The sequence below is a fragment of the Hevea brasiliensis genome, chromosome 9, assembly GCF_030052815.1.
Source record: "Hevea brasiliensis isolate MT/VB/25A 57/8 chromosome 9, ASM3005281v1, whole genome shotgun sequence".
Classification (NCBI taxonomy): domain Eukaryota; kingdom Viridiplantae; phylum Streptophyta; class Magnoliopsida; order Malpighiales; family Euphorbiaceae; genus Hevea; species Hevea brasiliensis.
Window position 1 is genome coordinate 6,417,935 of NC_079501.1, and position 23,097 is coordinate 6,441,031.

The 23,097-nt window shown below is 33.6% G+C and overlaps 5 protein-coding genes across 6 annotated transcripts; 2 read left to right on the plus strand and 3 right to left on the minus strand.

Moving 5' to 3' along the window:
- Positions 1-1,118: 1,118 nt before the first annotated feature.
- On the plus strand, positions 1,119-9,524 carry LOC110656391 (uncharacterized). 2 transcript variants are annotated; one of them, XM_021813118.2, is made up of 22 exons: positions 1,119-1,514; positions 1,904-1,983; positions 2,177-2,263; positions 2,353-2,403; positions 2,498-2,615; positions 2,721-2,777; positions 3,214-3,278; positions 3,409-3,492; positions 4,153-4,203; positions 4,295-4,357; positions 4,468-4,514; positions 4,844-4,913; positions 5,001-5,063; positions 5,508-5,597; positions 5,686-5,724; positions 6,571-6,720; positions 6,790-6,867; positions 6,966-7,051; positions 8,154-8,202; positions 8,294-8,374; positions 8,554-8,647; positions 9,146-9,524. In XM_021813118.2, exons 1-22 carry the CDS (start codon positions 1,190-1,192, stop codon positions 9,208-9,210), a joined length of 1,893 nt encoding a protein of 630 aa, XP_021668810.2. In that variant the 5' UTR covers positions 1,119-1,189; the 3' UTR covers positions 9,211-9,524. The 2 variants fall into 2 exon arrangements, with proteins under 2 accessions (XP_021668810.2, XP_021668811.2); XM_021813119.2 differs by having other exon boundaries at positions 1,392-1,527.
- Positions 9,525-10,107: 583 nt separating this feature from the next.
- Positions 10,108-10,882, minus strand: LOC110656380 (uncharacterized). Its single transcript, XM_021813102.2, has one exon. The coding sequence runs from the start codon at positions 10,761-10,763 to the stop codon at positions 10,263-10,265; it is 501 nt and encodes a 166-aa protein (XP_021668794.2). The 5' UTR covers positions 10,764-10,882; the 3' UTR covers positions 10,108-10,262.
- A 3,388-nt stretch (positions 10,883-14,270) lies between these two features.
- LOC110656373 (uncharacterized) lies at positions 14,271-14,833 on the plus strand. The gene has a single exon (XM_021813097.2). The coding sequence runs from the start codon at positions 14,325-14,327 to the stop codon at positions 14,793-14,795; it is 471 nt and encodes a 156-aa protein (XP_021668789.2). The 5' UTR covers positions 14,271-14,324; the 3' UTR covers positions 14,796-14,833.
- Positions 14,834-15,997: 1,164 nt separating this feature from the next.
- Positions 15,998-18,246, minus strand: LOC131183000 (zinc finger protein 10-like). The gene has a single exon (XM_058152613.1). It carries the CDS (start codon positions 18,097-18,099, stop codon positions 17,476-17,478), a length of 624 nt encoding a protein of 207 aa, XP_058008596.1. The 5' UTR covers positions 18,100-18,246; the 3' UTR covers positions 15,998-17,475.
- On the minus strand, positions 16,425-16,742 carry LOC131183466 (uncharacterized). The gene has a single exon (XM_058154231.1). It carries the CDS (start codon positions 16,740-16,742, stop codon positions 16,425-16,427), a length of 318 nt encoding a protein of 105 aa, XP_058010214.1.
- Positions 18,247-23,097: the final 4,851 nt, after the last annotated feature.

The following is a 23,097-nucleotide window of genomic DNA, read 5'->3' on the forward strand; positions in this document are numbered from 1 at the left end:
AATCACAGGAAAGCGGAGGGCAAAGTGAGATTGGTGTGTTATGCTCTTTTCCAATGTCTACGGTGGAGCCAAAGTAATGCTTTTCATGTTGATATGATGATGCTCCATAAAAAAGATATCTACTTTGGACCCAGAAAAATAGAGGATATGGTTAGTTAGTGGTGTTAGGCATAAATTTTGGATCAAATTTCAATGGCATCGGTTTAGGAAATATAATTGGGTTTGGATTTAATTTGAATTTAAAATTTAATATCGATTTAGATTTGATTAAAATTTTATATATTTAATATTCGTTACTTTAATTTGTTTATATAAATAATTAATTAAATATAAAATATATATTTTTTATAATAATATTTATAAATTTTTTATTAAAATAAAAATATTTTATTGAATTATTAAAATTTTAAAATATAAAATTTTAATAAAAATAAATTTTATATAAATTATTAATTAAAATATATAAAATTAATCATTCAATATTTTTTAAATAATAATAAATAAATTTAAAACGAATTTAAATAATTAAAAATAAATTTTAATTTAATTTAAAATAAATTTAAATTTTAAAAATATTAAATAATTTTGAGTTCGGACTTTTTTTTTTTTTTTGATTCGCTACCTGTTTCCTTCATCGCATAAACCAAGCAATCGCATGAAGACTATTATCGCCAATAGCTGCAGAAATTAACACGTTGACGACAAATATGCGAATATCCTTTGTGCGTAAACTTATTTGTTAAATGTTTTTATTCTGCTTAGAAAAAGCCTTTATTCTTGATAAAACTTTTATTTTTCTATAGAGGGTGAGGGTCCATATTCATTATGCTCTGCCACCTATTTTTTTTTTTTTTTTAATTGATATAAAAGAAAAGTTAAGGTGATTTAATTACATAAAATATAAATATATAGGTGTTCCAATTAGATAAATAAAATATATTAAATTAAAAGATAAAAAAAAAATTAAATTAATTTAAAAAAGAATACTAACATAAAAATATTATATATTTTTAAAAATTTAATTTAAAATTATTTTAAATAAAATATAAAAAAAAACCATATAATTAATCCAGATTCCTTTGTACCATGATATATATATATAGTGAAGCAGGCTTTTGTCTTTCCAATTTTTTTAACAAAATAGTTAAAACCAAATTTCAGGGGAGGAGAGGGAAAAGGGCAAAAAAGAATGTATAAATACCTGCTTACCCCCAAGTCTTTGAGTGCAGTCCGTTCTTCTTCCTTAGGTTTGTTAAGATTCCGAAGCAAGTTTGCAGGAAGCAAATTGTGGAACTGTAGTTTTCCTGCTCGGACATTAATCCAAACACTTTGCCTACACACGGAGACAGAGGAGAACCGCCACATAAGCCAAAGCCCAAGCCACACGGATAGAGCAATGAAGTACGTGCTGGTGACAGGAGGAGTCGTCAGTGGGCTCGGCAAGGGCGTCACTGCTAGCAGCATAGGCGTCGTCCTTAAAGCTTGCGGCCTTCGAGTCACCTCCATCAAAATAGGTTTTCTTTAGTTGTATTTACCTGTAGCTCTTTGCCTGTTTCTGTTTTGGCTTATGTTTCTACTTGTTCGATTTTTTTTTTTCAACAAAATCAACGTGTAATGCTTGAGGTACTGGAATGATTGGAATCTTGAATTTTCCAAATTTTCCTTTTTAATTGTGTTAATTTGCTTGTTTGGCATTGGAGATTTTGGTTTTTCGAAACTTAATAATCCGATGTTATTCATTTCTTTTTCTTTTTTTTTTTTTGAATATTAATCTCTTGGTTTGTATATGTACAAGTGATTGTGCATCTTCTTCTTATTAGTTCTCTTTGTTGATGAAGCTAAATAATTTGAGTTTTGATCCTTTACTTTTTCACTGTCTTATATTTCTGCGCATATCTTGCAGATCCTTACCTGAATACTGATGCTGGTACCATGTCCCCCTTCGAGCATGGGGAGGTCTTTGTTCTTGATGATGGCGGAGAGGTTTGACCCTTTCAACATTTCTTTTACTATTTTCTTGTGTATGTTATTTCTGTTTTTGAATGACATAGTTTTTCTCTTATGAGACCGGACAATACTATTTCTTCGGTGCTTTTGCATATATAACTGTTCAGGTAGGGAAAACGATGTGCTAATCAATACATTAACAGGTTTATACCTTGATTTTTCTTAAAAGGTTGATTTAGATTTGGGTAACTATGAGAGGTTCCTGGATGTGACACTTACAAGGGATAACAACATTACCACAGGAAAGATATTTCAGGTACTTGAACATGGCCAGTAGATCCAAATATATCAGGTTATGAGTTACGTAGATATTGTGAGTAATTGATGTTGTTCGATTTTCATCAGTCTGTGATTGAGAAGGAGAGGCGAGGTGATTATCTTGGAAAGACTGTTCAGGTGATGCTTTGTAGCTAACTAGATTATGATCTTTCATTATAGCTGGATAATACATTTGCAGATTATTGGCAAACTGAGTTTTAGTAAATTCCAGGTGGTTCCACACATCACTGATGCCATTAAAAATTGGATTGAGTCGGTTGCTGTCATTCCTGTGGATGGACAAGAGGGCCCTGCAGATGTGTGTGTGATAGAATTGGGAGGAACTGTAGGTGAGAGCAGTGTGATACAAGGATAGATCTGATGCGTTAAAAATTCTATATTTGCTCCTTGATTTTACATGAAGGGATAATCTATACCTTGTTATTCCCTTTTAGGTGACATAGAATCAATGCCATTCATTGAGGCTTTGCGTCAACTGTCCTTTTCAGTTGGTAAGGTTATTCTTTTTGCTGTATCTTCCAGGACATTGTTAGCATTTCCTATGTTGATTTATGTGAGGATCCTTGTTCTCTTATTTGATTTTTAGTCCCAAAATGGTGTGTATTTAAACCTCTAGGAAGTGCCCCAGAAGACTGTTGGGAAATCTTATGAACTATTTAACTTTTTTGGCTAGATGCCTTACAAGAATTGTGGTTTCGTTGTTTTTTGTTAAATTGTTCATTCTGTTACACTGTTGCATTATTTACATGACAGTATGTTAAGTTGAACCCATTATTTGGGCAGCTGAGTAATTTAGTTCCATTAGGAAACTATCAGAAACCTATGTTTGAAAGTGGCAAATTTCTTCTCTCGTGTACTTGTAAATGATCTTGAATAGATTATTTGATGATTACAGTAATCATTGCTAACATTAATTTCCCTGTGCAGGACATGATAATTTCTGTCTTGTGCATGTGAGCCTGATACCTGTGTTAGGAGTTGTTGGAGAGCAAGTAATAATAAATGCATTTTTTAAAATTTACATAATCATTTTCAGTTCTTCAAGTTGGAATTCATTTGTTTATGGTCAAAGTTCATTATATTCTATTTGAAAGATCATACCACTGTGTGCTTTGAATGCAGAAAACTAAGCCTACGCAACACAGTGTCCGTGAATTGAGAGCATTAGGCTTGACTGCACACCTATTGGCATGTCGATCTGCTCAGGTAAGTCAATTTCCATAGTTTTGCAAAAGGTTTTGCGGGAAGAATTTTGCTAAGGAATCTTTGGCTAAGGAACCTTTCCATAGTTTTGCTTGAACACTTCATTTTGAGACCTGGAATCGGCTTTGTTATTTTAGTTCTTGTATGTACCATTGTATCTTGGTAAATCTCCTCAAACTAGTAAACAGTGATTATCTTTAGATGTGTGGTCATGCTTCTTTTGATGATCACATAGTTGCATTTGTTAGTTTTACCCAAGTTTTACCTTGATTTCCACTACTGAACATTTTGGATTCCCTATTTATTTCTTCTGTGTGCTAGAATGTCCATGTAAGTGTTATCATGACATTAACCTTCTTTTTTTTAATATGTACTTTAAGACTAAATTTGATTGTTTAGGCATATAATGAATTTTGGAGGCTCCAGTTAGACAAGTAGAGCACATTAGGTTAGATGATAGAAAGAAAAAAAGGGGTAGATTTAAATTGACTTGGAGGAGAGTAGTACAACATGACATAGAAGCATTATACATTTCTTAGGATTTAACAAAAAATCGTTTAAAGTGGAGAAAGTGAATCCATATAGCTGACTATAAATTTTTGGGAAAAAAGCTTAGTTGAGTTGAGTTGAGGCATATAATGAATTTTGCTAAGTCTGTTGCAGCCTTTGTTGGAAAATACAAAAGAGAAACTTTCTCAGTTTTGTCATGTTCCGGTAAGCTCTATGAACTTTTTTTTAAACCTTTCTAGTGATATTTATGTCTTTTATTTATTTGATGTTATATATCTATTCATAATCTTTGCAGGCTGCTAATATTCTCAATATCCATGATGTTCCAAACATTTGGCATGTCCCTCTATTACTTAGGGTAGGTTGTGTGTCAGTTCTTTGGTTCCTTGAAAGTTTAATAGTTTCAGATTTTTTTTATTTATTCAATATATGTGTTTTAATTTTGTTTGATATGCTTTCCTTCTACAGAACCAAAATGCTCATCATGCAGTTCTAAAACAGCTTAACTTACTCAGGTAAGTTTTTCTTTTAATTACGATGCTACTGCTAACCAACCTTGACATATAAAAAAGTTTGGAGTCTAATGCAATAAAGCAGTTGAAAAGTTGATTCTAGCCAAATTCAACTCTTTTAAATGATTACTTTTCTTTTTGCCTTTTGAAATAACTGGGATTTAGTGCTAATGCTTGATTATATACAATTTGTGATTAGTTATTTTGGGTATGGCTGACAATTGAACTTGTTGGACTCCTTGCAAAACAAAATGTGGAATAAACTATGAATGAGATTCTGAGTGCACGAGGGTTGATCATGTTAGCTAACTAGTCATAATGTTCAATTTCAGCATTGCAACACCTCCTGATTTACAAGATTGGACCAAGATGGCTGAGACTTTTGATAATCTTACCAATTCTGTGAGTGTTATCATCTGTTAACTTGTAATTGTCTTGTTTGACAAATTCTTTCTTGTTCGTTAGACAAGATGAGACTGAATTGTGCAGGTTAGGATTGCAATGGTTGGGAAGTACGTTGGCCTGACAGATTCATATCTGTCTGTTGTGAAGGTATTCTCTCTGTTATCTTGGTTTTTAAGTTTGAGGAAGAAAAAAAAAAGTAGCCTGTAATGGGCAATTTGAATCGCTACTCTTTGTGATGTGTTATTTGACCAATTAAAATTCATTGGGAAGAAAATTTCCTTATAGATGTTAGATGCTAATAAAGTAAAAGTGAAAAAATGGGTTTTTATTTTTGTAACATTGTGCCACTATTTACTATCATTGTTTTTAACGATGATCTATATGATTTTGAATGGAATCAGATGCATTTCAATCACATTCTGTTGTCTTATAGAAAAATTATGCATTTTTTAGCATAAAAGTATATGCCCACCAATTATTTATTTCCATATAAATTTTCATTAAGACGGTTATGAACAGTGAGGCTGGGTTGCTCAAAATATAGACATCGCTGTGTCAACCTGTTACTAAGATGCTTTGTCATGCTTACAGGCCCTTCTACATGCTTGTATTGCATGTTCATTGAAGCCATCAATTGATTGGATTGCAGCTTCAGATCTTGAAGATGACAGTGCAAAATTGGTATTGAACCTGTCTAGTTGCATGCAGATTCTTGTTATGTATCTTTGTGAAAAGTTTTCCTTTATTAACATTTTTCTATCTTCCACAGACACCAGAAGCTCATGCTGCTGCATGGGAGACACTGAGGGTAGGTTTTACACTCCGATATTAATATCTTCTTCTCTCTTTTTTTTTTGTTTTTTTTTTTTTTTTTAAGTTTTCCATTTTGCTTTTAGCTCATATGTGGATATCCTTCCCCTAAAGACTTTGGCTTTTCTCAATCATCCTTGTGTCAGGAATGCTACTGAGTGCTGACATTCATTTACTCAATTCTCATGGGCGCTATCATTTTATTTTAATTGCTTTGCTTTTCTGTTAGGGAACTTCAACATAATGACATTAAAGTTGTTCCTTCCCACCCTTTTTATCATTGTCTGATATTTAAATTTTAACATCTGACTTTCTCTCTCAAGGACTATGAGTTTGAAGTTTAAACTGCTTCCTTTACGTGTGTCCTGATTTTTCAAGCATTTGGGATTAGCATCACTGCAAAAAATGTTTTTTATTTATTTTAAAGTGGATTGGTAATGCCATGACAGTGACTTCTCATGGTGGGGTTTAGAGGGGATTAGGAAGGAAGGTTTACCCCTGTTTTATGGCCTAGGCCTAATGGTTTTTCCAATAGACTGGAGGAAAGGGAGAAAAAGATAGCAGAGAGACTAATGAGGGTTTTGGATTACTCTAAATTGTTGTTGCGCCCCCTCTCTAAAACAACTCTCAATAACTGAATGATGCAACTCTCTCTCTCTCTCTCTATAATTTATTTTTATTATTATTGTTATTAGTTAAGTCACCCTACACTTTTGGTGGTTCAGCAGAAATAGATGTTTTCTTAATAGAGGGAAAATGGTGACTGATTTCTTTCCTCCCGCCAAACCTCTGGCCCTTCTTTTCTCCTTTAGAATCTGTTTTTTGACAAAATCCTCATTTGCAGAATGCAGCGTGTGTCTTAGTGCCAGGAGGTTTTGGAGATCGTGGTGTAAGGGGAATGATATTGGCTGCCAAGTATGCCAGAGAGAACAATATTCCTTACCTTGGGATTTGCTTAGGCATGCAGATTTCTGTGATTGAGTTTGCTAGATCTGTAAGTGATTTCTTTTTAAAAACTGTTCTATTTTACAGCCATACATCCTATTCTAGTTATTTGTTTTAGGTTTTGGGAATCGAAAGAGCAAATAGCGAGGAGTTTGATGCCCAAACATCTGACCATGTTGTGATATTCATGCCTGAGGTATGAAATTATTGCAACTTTAATATTTTTTACTTACTTTGTACATACGTGTGATTGCATTTACTTTTTACTGTTTTATTATTTTATTTAAAATACAGGGTTCAACAACACACATGGGAAGCACAATGCGACTAGGATCCCGGAAGACATTACTCCAGACCCCTGACTGTATTACTGCCAAACTGTATGTGTTTTTTTTTGTACTTCATCCATTTCAAATGTACATAAAGCCACCTTCTACTCAACTCAACTTAACTCAACTAAGTTTTTATCCAAAAAATTTGGGGTCGACTATATGGATTCGCTTTCTCCACTCTAAACGATTTTGAGTTAAATCCTCAGAAATTTGTAATGCTTCTAGGTCATGTTGTACTACTCTCCTCCAAGTCAATTTAGGTCTACCTCTTTTTTTCTTTCTATCCTCTAACCTAATGTGCTCTACTTGTCTAATTGGAGACTCCGTATGTCTACGCTTTACATGACCAAACCACCTCAATCTCCCTTCTCTCAACTTATCCTCAATTGGTACCACTCCTACTTTTTCTCTAACACTCTCATTACGGACTTTATCTAGTCTAATATGACCACTCATCCACCTTTAACATTCTCATCTCTGCAACTCTTATCTTAGACGCATACGATTCTTTTAATACCCAACACTCACTACCATATAACATAGCCGATCGTATGGCTGTACGGTAAAATTTTCCTTTCAACTTACTAGAAATCTTGCGATCACATAAAACTCTCGTGGCACGTCTCCACTTCAACCATCCGGCTTTAATCCTATGACTAACATCCTCCTTACATCCCCCATCTACTTGAAGGACTGAGCCGAGATATTTAAAGTGATTACTTTGAGACAGTACCATTCCATCCAAACTAACTCCTTCCCTTATCACCAGTTTGACCTTTACTGAACTTGCAATGCATGTATTTTGTTTTCGTTCTACTTAACTTGCAATGCATACTATCTGTCCTATGAATTTCTGTGTCCGTCACTACTGAAGCCTTCTCTAAAAAAAAAGGCAGCAACCACAATAATATCCTATTGAAGCCAAAGGATCAATAACAGATATTGATAAATTAAGTTTTGTTTTCTGTTTGCCCTTCCATGGTCATTTTTATTGACCAGCAAATTTTTGGGATGAAGGTTGAGTTGAGTAATCAGACCTGCTGCTGTATGTTAGATATGAGGCTGATGCTGCTGGGACATAATGGACCACTGGTTGATTTGAATATTTTGGTGTTTGCATCTACTTATTTTAAATGATTTTAATTGCTAGGTATGGTAATCCTCAATATGTAGATGAACGGCATCGGCATAGATATGAGGTTAGTTGCAAGGCTTTAACAAGGTGGAAGAGAAGTGCTCAACTAACAGAATATCGTTTGATAGGCTTATTTTTTACATTATATGCTGCAGGTAAACCCTCAGGTAATTGGTGCTCTAGAAGAAAAAGGCTTGAAGTTTGTTGGGAAGGATGAAACAGGAAATAGAATGGAGGTTTATTTTCTATCCTCTGGCTTTGTAGTTTTTGCTCTAGTATTTTTTTATCTTGTTGCTAATCCCATTCTCACATGCATTCGTCTAGCTGCCATTCTTCTCCTGAAGAGACAGGACTGAACTTTAGCTTAGTAATGCTGTTGAAATTTTAAGCTTAAATCTTTTCTTTTGTTCTGCAGATTTTAGAGCTTCCAAGTCATCCTTTTTATGTAGGCGTGCAATTTCATCCAGAGTTCAAATCACGTCCCCGAAGGCCCTCACCGCTTTTTTTAGGTACTTGTTATGATGTTATCATCAACTGAACTTTTTTCACCAATAATACCCTAGTGGGCAGAATGGGAATACATATTGGGTGTGTTTATGGAAAGGAAGATAGGCATGGAGGCTTTTTGATTAAGGAAAGAGCAATGCGGAATATCAACAAAGTCAAATGTTTGACTTCCAGTAGTTCTCATTGAATAGTGATGCATTCCTTTTTTTTATTTGAGAAGTAGTGATGCATTCTTACTTGTACAGTTATTGGCTATTGGTCTTCTTCTTCTACAAAAAAATCTTATGGTGCAATTATTTATTGGGTGGTCTAAAATGGAAATTGTCCTTGTTTACCAAAGGAAACTAGAGAGGTCCTTTGTTTTTGGAAGGCCACAATGTTATCGATAGAAAAGTAGTAGAATTTATTGTGTTCTATGCAATTTCTCTATTCATGCAAATGATTTATAGATTTCTATTCAATTTGGTTGTAGTGCTAAGATTTTGGCCTTTGCAATGTAGGTTTCATATTGGCAGCAACGGGAAAGTTGGAAGCATATCTTAACATTCACCAGAATGGAGTTTGATTTGCGTGAAGCTTCAAAATCAGGCTTACGAGGTTATTTCTCATGAGAAAGTGGAAAATTTTTAGGAACTGATTAGATTGAAGTCTTTTGACAAAAATTTTGAAGAACTTAGGCTGAAACTGGCCTTGTGGTTCATATGTATTCGAAATGTGCTTTTCTGCCTTGATTGTAAAATGTAAATTGTTAAAAGTTAAATGCCAGCGGCATTTCTATACTGACCCGTACAAGTCAAACTATATATGACTAGCAATATGTCAACCATTATCAACCAAATAGTCTCTGTTATGAATGGTATTGGGTAGATCTCATGCGTATAGTAGGCATTTTCATTTTTTTTTTTTAACTAATTATTGTTATACATTAATTTTGGGATCAGTTATTTGTACTGAATATAAGACTTGATCAAACTTCTTCCTTTTGAGTTACCTTTTGAGGTTGAGTTAAGTGCGGTCATTTTCTGTACACTAATATATATAATCTGTTTCATTAGACTTATATAGAATAGGTAGTCCAATCCAAGGATGAATGATTAGAATGGAAGTGAAAGGTGTTTTGACGTTTTATTTTAAGATAATCTAATTTTGTTTAAGCTGTAACTAAATTAAATCTGATTCAATTGTAATTTTAAATTGAAATTATTAATTTTAATTTTCAAAAGAATTTATGTGAGTTTACATGTATCAACAAAATGTGTTATACATTGAATTATTAGTTTTTATTTTACTTCGATTTTCAAGATAATTATTGTACTTTTCAGTTGTATTGCATGTGGAAAATATTTATTGTTGGAGAGAGCAAGTTTTGCTTTCAGATTTTTCTGGTATTGCATGTGGTATGCTGTCTTCCTTCTAATTTAAGTAATTAAGATAATATATGGGTAAACATGTAATCACACAATAACAAGGTAAAATGGCAAAAATTTTATTAAACTCAACGGAAGCCTTCCGGTACTTACAAATTGCCGCAAATGCCTCATCTTTTTACATAGAAATGAAATGATCAAGAATCTGCAAAAATTCTCAGGACGCATGAAATGATAAACTATTTAGCATCTAACTGTACTGAAGATAAGAGATTTGTCTTTGAAGCTTCATTTGCTCATAGAACTTAGCTATGAACTCCTCAGCTCTCAAATCAATCTCTTTCTCCTCCTCGGGAATGCTTTCCTCTTCGTATTCCTCCTCCTCTCCACCTTTCAAGAAACTCTTCCTCCCTTCATAGTCATACTCATACCCTCCTTCTTGATCTTCATCGAAATCATAATCGAAGTCGACTTGCGGGGTAATGCAAGGAATGTTGAATCGCATGGAGGCCGGGCGGTGCATCTTGACGTGAAAAATAGGGGTCTTGTCAAAGGAAAGCTGGCGTTCTCCATAATGGAATTGGGTGCGAGGAGTTGTAGTACTGTGGCCGAGGCTTTTAAGAAACTTAGGTAGAACACGTAGTTCCACCATCAAACGTCTCTTGAAAACGCCACCTTTTCTTGCCCATAACAATGCTAGACGCAGGATATTCCATGCTCTGTGACCAACATCACAATTTTTCCTTGCCATTATTGCTTGCTAGTTTGCTACTTTGCTAGTAGAGAGTTGAAGCTGAGACTTCTGTTGGGTAGTGCAAATATCACTTCCTTTTCAATTTTGAGATTTTCTGGTGGTGAATGCTGATGGGTTGTGGGACATTGAATAAGAGTGAATTTATATATATATGTCCTATAGATTTTGATACGCGGCTTTAGAGGGAGGGAAAGCGGAAAGAAAGTTGCTTGGTGTAGGTGGTGGAGCCCCGTTGGGGACACGGCTGTACGCTACGCGGCTTGTACACTGGCTGGAGTTTCAGTTCTTTTAATTCCAAATATAACCCTTTCTATTATATATTATTTGCTTTTATTTTTTCGTTATCCTTCAAGAAATGAAATTATAAAATTTATATTTTGCACATCCTAAAGGGTGATTATAGTAATCTCCTTAAAAGATATTCTATAATTAAATAGAAAATGATAGAAGAAAAAGTGCCCATCCCATCTAACATGAACTCAACACAGTTTTGGTTGGGAGTTTTTGTCTCTCTCTAAATAAATAAAAATTTCTCCCAACAGGTTAACCGCTAATTTGCTTATTGATTTGTCTTTTAATTAAGCTTCCAAGAAGATTATGCTAAACCGTGTTTTGGAGCTGTCCTAATCATTTTCTTTTTTAGATCACAATGTGAATCTAGAAAGTACATTTTATATATATTATTTTCTTCATAAAATAAGACTGGATTTTTTTTTAAAGAATTTATATTTGTATAATGTGCAGCAAGGAGTTAACAGCTAGCCTGAGGTCAGTGCAAGAGAAACTATCAATGCTAATAAATTTGTTGATGCATGAAATGACTTTGATGCCGCTCAGATTCATTGACTCTAATTAGTTTCTTGTTTAGTTAATTAGGGCGTTGACTAATCAATTCCAGCCCCCTTGCCTTGGCTTCATCATATGGTTCTATTTTTTACAGCACTAATTTATTCCATTGGTATATTGGTATTTAGGTTACGTTTGTAGGACGTGATTAAAATTATAATATAATTATGATTATATTATATATTTAATTATATTATTTGATAATAAAAAAATAAAATAATAATTATATTATATAATAAATATATTTAAAGTAATATAATAATCATTATATATAAAAAATATATGTAGTTATGATTACTTATTTTAATTTTATTTATTTATTATTACTATTCTCATAATTATTATCATTATTACTACTACTACTATTTTTATCCTATCATTATTACTATTATCAACACTACTTAGTTATTGTTACATTTATCACTATCTAGATATTACCATAATCATTACCATATCTTGTCACCATTATTACCATCTATCTAGCTGTCATCGTCACCACCATCACTTATTTATCACTACCACTCAACTGACAATCGTTGTAATCATTATCATTTATTACTAATACTATAAATAAATTAAACATTAAAATAAAAATTATCATTACATTTCATTATTTATATTTTTATTTTGTAACTAAATATAAAAATATAATAATAATTATATTATATTATATTATAATTTTAATTATATGATATAATTAATTATGTTATATTACATTATATAGTATTAAAAATAACTTTAATACTTAACGAGAGATAAATTTATAAATAATTATAATTTCTTTTCTGATTCAGCATTGAAATAGTTAATGATGATTAACAAACCAATTTTAAGTTAAAAATTAAATTTTATTCACAGAAATTATTCAATTTTGTTGTTTATATCTTTTTCTTTTAATTTATTATTTTATAAAGATGAATATTAACTTCTTTATTTATGGTCCATAGCTCCATATGTTACAGGAGAAGTTGCACCAACACAGATACAGTGACAGTTTGATATTGTGGTTTGAGAGGGATAAGAAAAAACAATAATTAAAGAAATTATTTAATATTTTAATAATTAAAATTTATTAAATTTAATTTTATTAATATATTTAAAAAATATTTTTCAAAATAACAACTCCACACAAAAGTGTAAAAAGACAGCATTCTATAATCAATCACCCATTAGCTGGAGTTGGAGTGAAGTGGCTTCGCAGGGTCCAGGGAAGGGACGATGAGCCATTTTTTCATGGGCCCTACAAGAAGTAAGTCCCATCGAAAACCAGGGATGAGTAACTTGAAAAATTAAATTAGTGGTAGCAGTGCCACTCTGTTTCTGAACATGCATTTACATATGGGTCTTCTCTGGCTCCCACATATTATAAGTTGTGATTGTTCAGTTTCAAGCTGAAGGTAAAGCGAAGCTTATTTATAGAAAGAAACAAACAATCCACAAGTAGACAACATAGGCTAATTTAGAAGCAATCACCAGCTGCATGCCAGCTCTCTGTTAATTTTATTTTTAATTTTCCATGGATGGTTTATTTTTATTTTAAAACAATTAATTTTATTATTATTTTTTTTAAATGTTTTTTCTCATCAATTTATATAAAAATATTCTTTTTTCATAAATTAATTACTTCATAGAAAATGTGCATGTTAAATTAACAAAAAAAAAGTGCTACTTCATTAAAAATTAAGTATATATAATTACAGTATTTTTTAAATTAAATATAATAATATTATATATATATGTAAAATATTACAAATTTTCTCTTAATCTAATTATTTTTTATAAACTAATTATTTTTTAATAAAATAATTACTTTATAAAAAATGAACATCACTTGAAATATTTGTAAAGTTAAAGTTTTTCTAGTTCAAAGGAGAAATTGCATTAAGTTGGTAAAAGAAACAGCAAATACATTAAATAACTTGTTAAATAATAATAATAATAACAAGTAATCTTTGATTAAAAGAGAGAAGAAAACAAAGGGTGTTAGGTTATAAATTATATCAAGTCAAGCTCACGATTTCAAATTGAGATTGCGTGCAGCTAATAATTCATTTTAATTCCACACCATTAAATTTTTTGTATGTAAAAGAAAAAAAGAACACTAATATCTATAAATTCTTGCATGCAATAACTTGATTTACGTGACAACATGGAAGCAATCATCTTTCTCTGAAACCTTCCAAGTTTTATTTTTGGACCCTAATTTATATGCATATCATCTCATAAAATCTAATTAGAATGGGAAAAAAAATTGAGGGGATTTTTGGAGAAAGTTGTGGCTGAGCATACCATATATATAAGAGTTTGGCATATATATATAGTATAGCACTTTTGTTAAACAGTAATTCAAGTAAAATAAAAACTCAATTAATGCAATCATAAATAGCAATAAAATAAAATAAATCAAATTAAAATACCCACGGTTTAGAAATACTGAAATAGTATATTCTTCTATTCTTGGTAAATTATATATAACCCTCCTTCCCATAAGTCTTTTGCCTCCAAGGTTCTCATCCAATTCTTGGTAAATACAATCTTGGCAGGATAGAGAGAAAACCACCCATTCCAACAGCCTTGGCCCAAACCACCAGAACGGGGACCGTTCTCTTCCCTTTGATGGACCACACTTCATCAAAAATTGCCATCGCCGGTGCAGCAATCAAAGTGAACAACAGTAGTCATTTCGAGCACGATGGCTTAAAAAAGAAGAAAATGCGCAGACCGATGCGCCTTATTAGACTCGCGTTGTATATGCTTAAACTTAGCAAAGCTAGCAAATCAAAAAGTGACCCTGTCAATGAGACCTCCAGATGGAAGAAGTTTGTGGGTTCCATGCGCCCATTGCACTTGCAAAGACACCAATCTCCACCGCGAATCATGGAGGCTATACCGACGCCTTCAGCAATCATCTCGGCCGGTGAACAACCGGAGGTTTATAAGGCACCTATATCTCCAGCTTATACAAGCGCAACTTCATCCTCGAATGGAATGAGCCAATATGAATCGGCAACGAATCTGCAGGAGCTTGATCAGCTGGATAAAAGCGAGGAAAATGACGAAGACAATGGTTTTGATAATAAAGGTGGGGATGAGATGATAGACGTCAAGGCTGAGCAGTTCATCGCGCAATTTTATCAACAAATGAGGCTTCAAAATGAGACTTTCAAGAAGACTAGGAAATGATTGAGGTTGTATAGATGATACACGTATGCATGGAGGGACGTTCGGACGGTGAATGCAGGATTGATGAAGAACGAGAGAAGAAGCATGTATAAAAATGGTTTCTATATATTGCTCTATGGTCAATTTATCCTTTGGGGTTTTAATGAAGGAGGAGAATAGTACGGATTGATAAGGATGAAAATTTATTAAATAGGTTTAATTTGTGTAATCTGTCTTTTATCTCGTAGTTTTTGTAATTTCTGAATTGCATTCTCTTTTTTATGAAAAATAAAGTGAAATGAATGTCCAATTTTTGCAATATTAGGGGGAAAAACTACATAGGCTGAGAGCTCACCCTTGGGCCAGGCTTTCAATCCAACACATTGACTGACCCTAAATTTTAATGGGCTGGGCCTGTGTGATAGAAATGGGTTAATTTTCATGTTACTTTCCTTCTTAATTCCCTTTTTTTTTCTTTTTAAAAATTATTGTATAGTCAAATTGATGCTACCGTAAATCACGGATTCTGGTTTCAATGCCATGTAATCTTATAATAACATAAAAGGTGAGGTGGATAGCGATAGGTCATTTTGATGCTCAAGTTAGAGAATTTGATTAAGAGAATATTCAGAGAGTATGTAATTGAAAAGAATTGTATAGTATGCATACCTGTTTCTGATTTTTTAATTGGTATTTATAGACCTTTTGAAAAAAAAACATATTTCTGATTTTTTAATTAATATTTATAGGCTTTCTAGAAAAAATAGTCGTTGCTCCTTTTATGAAGGTTATTTTGACTGATTTTCTGAAATTGTTAGCATGAAATCCATTCTTTGCTTGATTCTTAGCGTAATTATTGTTAAGTCCATAAGATTTAGGCTCTGCTTGACATAGTTACTACTCGGTTTATATTTTATTCATCGTTTTAGGTGAACAAAGGTTTGTTCGATCTTATTTTATTTAGTTTTGACCATATAAATACTTTCACGATTTATGACTACCATGTTGAATATAAATTTATCTTTTTAAGTGCCACATTAAACGCAAATTTAACTGATTTATTTAGATTTTGAACGATTAGTATCACAAATTGAAACTTATAATGCAAATTTAGACATAGTAATAATCGTTATATATTTATGAAAATTAAAGTTAAAAATTTGTTCTACTCAATTAATATTTTATTTAAATACTTATTATCACAATATAAATGAAAAAACATGAAATTTAAATATTAATCCCCTTTATTTTTTATATTATGTAAGAATATTCTAAAACCCATTTCATTTCATCAAATTGTTTTTCCTGTTCTTTGAAAAGGGGAAAAAGAAAGCCCATGCACAGCAGCTTATCAATGAGCTGCTGCACTGATCTTTAATTAACAGTACAAACAAAACTCTCCAACGTCTAATTTCATGAACTCAAATTTCCAACTCAAAAATTCTATTGACGGATTAAAAAAAAAAAAAATCCAAATGTCCAATGCTCGCAGCCGCAAGTGTTTCGCCATTTGAACACACACAAATCAACAAACGAGTCTAGCTTTAACTTACCATTACCCCGCAACTAAGATCCTGCCACATACGCAACGGGTACCACTTGTCATGGGACCCATCCCACATGTAATCATCAGAACCGAAATCAATTCTCCTAGTATCCATGGATGATCTCAAAGCACTTGTTCTTGATCCAACGCAACCCGTTCTTGAAGGAAGCCTTGAACTTACCTTCCACTGCGTAAACCTTGTACTTGGCAATCCTCTTCTTTCGCTTCATCTCTGGATCACTAAAACCCCAGGGCGTTGACGTGGTCCGACTCTGCCTGGTCGTGCGAGGCGGAACCGGTGGCCGATCGGGCGAGTGAGGACGAGTCGAGTAGATCTGGTTACCACCGGCGGCAAAACTATTCCCGCTTACAATCTCAAACCTCCGATCACCACCATAATACCTATGACCATATCTGTCCATCTGAAGAATCAAGAGTGGATGAAGATAGTGAGAGAAGAAAAACGTGTAAAGAAATTTTTGGGTTTATAATGCCACTTCGGGTGACGTTTTGGAACGGCTGAAAGGCATTGAGGGAAAGCAAAATAAAGCAGGCAGAGAGTGCGTGAGAGTGGGACTTCTGCATGAGCTTTTGGGGTTTAGGTTATGCTTTATATATATTTTTTAATTAACCTTTGTGGTCTCAACACTCGATGGAAATATTTTATCTTTTATATAAAGGTAAAAATAATATACAAGGCAAGGCAGTGGACAGCCTTGGTGTTGGCGGGATATTTTTTGCTAGAGCCAGTTGTGTTTCCTTTGATTCGGATGCCCATTTAAAAAGTGATGAGTAATAGGAAGAAATTACTTTAGTTCAATTCAATAATTCATAAATTAATTGGCAAGTGAAACTGTGAGGTTTCTTCAATTGAAGTTCTCTCTGATTCCAATGGGAACTATACAATATACGTTTCATTAATTATTTTCTAACAGCTTAGCATTAGCAGATCATAAAATCAGCAACTGAGATAAGAAGCATATCCATTAATTAAGCGTTAATGGATGTCAAAGTAAATTTAGCATATGCATGTGGTTGGGGAATTTTGAGCTGAATGATTTCATAACAATCAAACTCACTGAAAAGCATTAAAAATTAAAGGGCTGTTTCCGAAATGAAATTAGAACGGGAAAAAAAAGGGTTTTCAACTATATACTAAATGGAAGGAGTAAGTTTGAGACAAAGGTCAATTCCTACATCCTCATCAGACAGCAATTTACCAGGAAATTCAACAAATGATGGCATCGCAGCGCCGAGGCGCAACGGTTGCGCGACATAAATTCGAGAGGAAAACTGATGAGAAGGAGACGATGGAAGTAGCAGGCCGGGCCTTGTCGACGACGGACAATAACTTGCTGCTGCTTCTTGTGGCCTAAATTTAGCAGCAACGCCGATTCTAGTAAATCCTGCACCAGAAATGGAAGATCCTGATGATGCTTTCACAGTATGTGAGCTCAGAGCTGGAGCAGCTGCCAGCAAACGCCGATCCCAATGGTATTGGGAACGCCTCGCTCGTTGCCTCTCTCTCTTGTGAGCATTTTGATGGCCTCCTAGCGCTTGTGAGTTGGCAAAGGCTCGCCGGCAATAATGGCACTCGAATTTCCTGCTTTCTACACTGTTTTCTGTTTTGGCTAGGATTTCATCATGCTTAGTTAGTGGGAAACCGAATAGTTTCGGGGCTGAGGTTGCCGGCTTGTGATAAGACTGTTGGGATGGAGCTGAGCTCTCTGCCATATGTGTCAGTGAAGGACGACTCTCTTGTGTGATGTAAGAGTGCATTTGCTCTTTATTTATAGGGATCTTAGGAGTGATTAATTCTTGCTTGATATGATAACAATATAATACTACAATCTACCAACAAGAATATACAATTTCCACATTAAATGGGTACAAAACTTTGCATGTGGCAACCCTGTGTAGTGATTTAAGTGTGAAGCTTGTCTCGTCTCCGAATTTCTTGTACAAGCCCTGTCGCATTGGATTAGCATTAAGGATAGCCAGACAATGGTTTAGGCTGAAAAGCGATGGCACAAAGTAATTGCAAGGCTAATTGTACGTCCCCAGTTGATTATATTTAATTGTCCAAATTGCTGATTATTTTTTTATTGAATTTTTTCCCTTACTCTATTATTAATCTAAAATATAAATACGTAAAACTCATATAAATTCTATATATTTATGTTTTAAGATCAGATTTAGAAAAAATTTTACACTTTTTGTTAATAAATTAATTGAGTACATTTTCTCCCTTCTCTTTTATATATATATATATATATATAATATTAGATACATCCTCAATTTTTTTAGTTCAATTCACAATAAATAACATGGTATGGTCAATTTTCAGTTTTCTTCAGGAAAAAGATTTGAGTATTGAATTTTCTAATTATCTTTTGTTGTTATAACAATTGAATTAATCAATTGTATTTCATTTAGTAATTATATATGTACAGTATAATTTTATGAAGATATATAGACTTCTCTGTTCAACAAATGCCAAAAGCAAAAAAAATGAGGCAACAGGTAGGGAAGAAAGTGCTGTAGAAGCAATAATACTGTAGCTGTAGTTATGTGCGGTTATTTTACCAACATATATCAATTCCGATACATTCACCACCAAGTTATATATAAATAGCAATTTTGCCGTTTTATATAAAAATCTGTAAAGCATATCTGAAGAAATCCTTTTGACAAGGCAGCTATGATATACATATAGTCCTTTCACAAAATAAACACCCCAAGAAATAATAGCCATAGCTGCCTTCGTGCATGCACTTTAGCCTTAGCAGAAGATTAATGTTTATCCAACGCCACAACTATAATTGCCGTAGAATATGTATTGTAGCTACTAGCTAGCATCCTGACAAAGAACCCAACCTCCTATATCACTTAAATTAATTATATTTAAACCTTCGTCCGTAAGCATAGCATGATGGTAGGGAAACTTTATTCTCTTAGTAGGAGTACCATATAAGCTCTTCATGATCACTGATCTTATGATTCTCAACTTGAAAATACAAAATCTTACCAACAGTGTGGCTCTTTTGAGAACGCCGATGATGAAGCGAAAAGAAAAGCGTGGAGAGCTTTTGATCTTTTCCCACTGGGTTGCCCTGTGTTTAAAGGAGAGGGAAGCTACCATCTATCTCTCTTTGTCATGGAGTAGAGCAGCGACACGTGTTGGGTAGTCTCTGTTTAGGTCATCGACAAGATAAAGTGTCGGCCACTAACGTGCGCATGGACAGACTCGAATCCTTCACCCCTGGTGGGAGGGTTAAACTTAAGGATGATCACAGTGTCTCCCATAATCCATGCTGCATTGACATTTCCTTTCTCTAAATAGCTTCGGTAAGAATTAAGAAACCATTGAAAGTGATATAGGGTATCTAGTAGATATTGCTGGATCTATTTTTGAGTAATTTCCCGATCCCTCGGACTTGACATGGTGACAAGGAAACTCAACACTTTTATTAAATCATCATAACAATGTCATTGTCTCTCCTTATTAAAAAGTATATTTATCTAATAATATTTGAGAAAAAATATATCAAATTATTAAATGAACTAATTAATTAAAATTATTACTAATTTAATTTTGGAAGATTATTCCTTTAGTTTTGTTATTCCTTTAATTTCCTTGTAATTGGTACGTACTCATTTAGTTTTGTTAAATTTTTAAAGGTACCCGATGATTTTCATTACACCTTGTCCATAATTGAACCATATTTATGTAAATTTCAATTTGTTGCTTAATTTATGTGTATGTTTATAGATATTGCACTTGCCTTTTGATGCATGCATAATGAAACTATAACAATTCACCACTCATTATCATCTTTGCTTTTGATTATACTTAGTGCAAAAATTTACATGCTAATGGGAAATTTTTGAGACACCTAAAGAGGATAACCCTTGCCCCACCGCCTTATGGTGTCAAATCAACGTCCCGCGCCATGGTACGGATTCAGGCAGTCGGAGAAAATCATTGCATTGAGCAAATTGGCCTACTAATGGGGATATTATAATTTTGTGCCCCAGTTAATTTTCCCTGCGAATGATAATATTCTTCTAATAATATCTTCCAGACAATGCACTGGATTGGTGGTCTTTCTCCATGTATGGCCGTCTCCCATTCTCAAAAAGAAGCAAACAGCAGAGCAAATTCCTTGTATAGCAGATACATGCAGGCCAGAAAAAAGAAGGAAAAAAGTATCAAAGGAACTGTGTTTGTTGCCCTAATTATTATTATTATTATTACTATTTAGAACATGTTCTCTGAGCAAAGTGGCCATACAAATTTAGAAATGCACTGAGTGGTGTTTTGCGAGTTTTTCTTTTTATTTAAATTCTTTGTATTCTTTTGGTTGATCAAAGACGGAGAATAATAAGAGAGTAGGAATATTTACATAACTTTAAAAGGGGTAATGTAAAAACAAGATTTTTCGGTGAATGCTTTTAATTTCTAGCATACATAATGGGATATCGAAGTACACATGATGGGACCATTTAGGGTTATTCTTTGCATGTCTAGCTAGCTAGTTCCATGTTGCTTTTTGAAAACTTTCGCAAAACTTCATGTAATGGACACCTTATGTGGGGGACTTCATATTATGAACTTTTGCCTTTTCCATGAGTGATGAGAGCTTCAAGGGACCTTAAATTATTTCTAGTGCTCTCTCCTGTAAAAGTGACCTGGGAAAAAATTATTTCAGTTTTAATTCCATCTTGTCATTCTGTACAACAATTAAGGGAGCTAGAACCTTTAAAGCCAATTATAAATTGTATTCCGTCAAGTTTTCTCCTACAAATTAAGGTGCTTATACCCATGTTCTAAAAATTAATATATGCATGTAATTATATTATGTGAACCATGAGTTCATATTCTAATCAAAGATGCAATTCAATCTATAGTACAAAAAGAAGGCCTAGCTATACATATATTGGAGTTTGTTTTATACCCGTGTCAATATGCAAGCACATGTAATTCCAAATGGAGCTAATACAGAAATTAATTAGTAGTGCAACCACACAAATAGTATCAACTCAAGAAAACAAAGGCTGCGTTGCATTTTCTCAAGTGGTGTCCTCATCATATTAGTTTTGCTATCATAGGCACTGGACAGAAAGCAATGAATTGCACGTACCTAAGTGGCCATCAGATCAATGACAGTGATATGTGTATCCTAAAACGCCTCCTTACTTCACGAGAAGACACACTGAGCTAGTGAACCAGATGTAACACGGTGCTCAGGGACTAGCTATATACTTTGTGTTCGTGACTCTTGCACGCGAATGTCTAATCCAAAAATTGCCCCAGAAGATATATGATCTCTATACCTTGATATTGTTGCCCTAATACGACAAACTCAAATAAATATGAAATTTTGTAGTGATCGCAGAGGCCAGCTAGCTGAGCTAGCTAGAGATGCTTAAGACCTTTTTTTTTTATATTATTTTCTTTTGTAAAAAGAGAGTGCACTTGTACCAATCTTAATGTTCTTAACCTGCAAGTATAGGCAATAGGATATCACATCGATCTGTGTTCACCCTTTCCCTTTCGGAGAAATTCTTGTTCAATATGGAAACATGACTTCAGTGGAAAAAAAAAAATGAAAGAAGAAAAACCCATATACATGTATCTCATTTTAGCCAATACGAATATAGCACCATAAATTAGGGCACTAATTTCATTGGTTTCAAGCTACACACAGTGTCACTATCTTATCTATCAGTTCATTAATGAACTAACCTAACGGTGGTTAAGCTTTTTAATTATCTTCAAGCACAGTAGTAGTAACTAAGGAATCTGCTAATAACCAAGCTTCTATCTATTTCAGTTCTAGTTAGTTTTCCAGATGATGATGATTCTATCATCTCTCCTTCACTATAAACATCGCTTTCACCTGACAGTATATTGTAATGCCGATCCATCAGACACTTCAAATTGTTACCAGACAAACATCAAAAGATTGCAGAATCCTGGAAAGGACCCACTAAGCCTCTCTTTGCTGTTATCAGAAGAGATGATTGATCCAGCACCAATACCTCTATGAATGGCTATTAATTGATCTCTTGATGAGAGCAAGGTCAACCGTGCACACTAGACACACTAGCTAGTTGGTTTGTGCATTTCTTATCAATCACTAATTAACACTTTTCGGCTGGGTAAGAGATTTAACTCAAGATAAGATGAGTAGTGATTATGAAAAAATTTTTACCAAAGAAACAAACAATAAACATGCAACTACTTACAGGGTGGGGGCTCCCATTCGTTGGCAATGCCGCCTGTTGTATATTCTCCGGTTGTAAGGAGGTACACATGAGCTAGTCTTGACGTATATATATGTATGAACAAAGCCCCGTAAATCATGTGATTTGTGTCGACATATCAGTGCAAGAAGTTCAATATCAAGGTCCTTGTCTTGTCCCCTGCCTAATTTCGAATAATGGGCTCTCCATCCATCTGAAAAATTCTATCGAGGAAGTGTGTTTGTACGTGGATGAGAATTGCAAACAGTGCTACCTCCGACTATAGCTAATTGGATTAAGTTTGAAACTGATTTTCTACAAAACAATATAATAATATTTTTAAACATTATTAGAAAAAGGTATGCATGTACAAATGAGCATCATGTGAATGCCCTTCCACTTTTTACTTATTTTCCTCATTCTTATAAGCTGACCATGCTCACATGAATATTTAAGTATTAGGTGGACAGTCTCCATATCATTATGTTTGCTTGCTTTGTATTGAAGCACGTAGCTGCACCGTCACTT

What these genes read in the sequence shown, in the direction of transcription:
- LOC131183000 (XM_058152613.1), bottom strand. Translation starts at nt 18,099, where the DNA reads ATGCACTCTTACATCACACAAGAGAGTCGTCCTTCACTGACACATATG.
- LOC131183466 (XM_058154231.1), bottom strand. Translation starts at nt 16,742, where the DNA reads ATGGACAGATATGGTCATAGGTATTATGGTGGTGATCGGAGGTTTGAG.
- LOC110656380 (XM_021813102.2), bottom strand. Translation starts at nt 10,763, where the DNA reads ATGGCAAGGAAAAATTGTGATGTTGGTCACAGAGCATGGAATATCCTG.
- LOC110656373 (XM_021813097.2), top strand. Translation starts at nt 14,325, where the DNA reads ATGCGCAGACCGATGCGCCTTATTAGACTCGCGTTGTATATGCTTAAA.
- LOC110656391 (XM_021813118.2), top strand. Translation starts at nt 1,190, where the DNA reads ATGTATAAATACCTGCTTACCCCCAAGTCTTTGAGTGCAGTCCGTTCT. An exon ending in TTGTGATATTCATGCCTGAG is followed by an intron (nt 6,868 to 6,965) that starts GTATGAAATTAT and finishes TTTAAAATACAG; the next exon opens with GGTTCAACAACACACATGGG. An exon ending in GCCCTCACCGCTTTTTTTAG is followed by an intron (nt 8,648 to 9,145) that starts GTACTTGTTATG and finishes TTTGCAATGTAG; the next exon opens with GTTTCATATTGGCAGCAACG.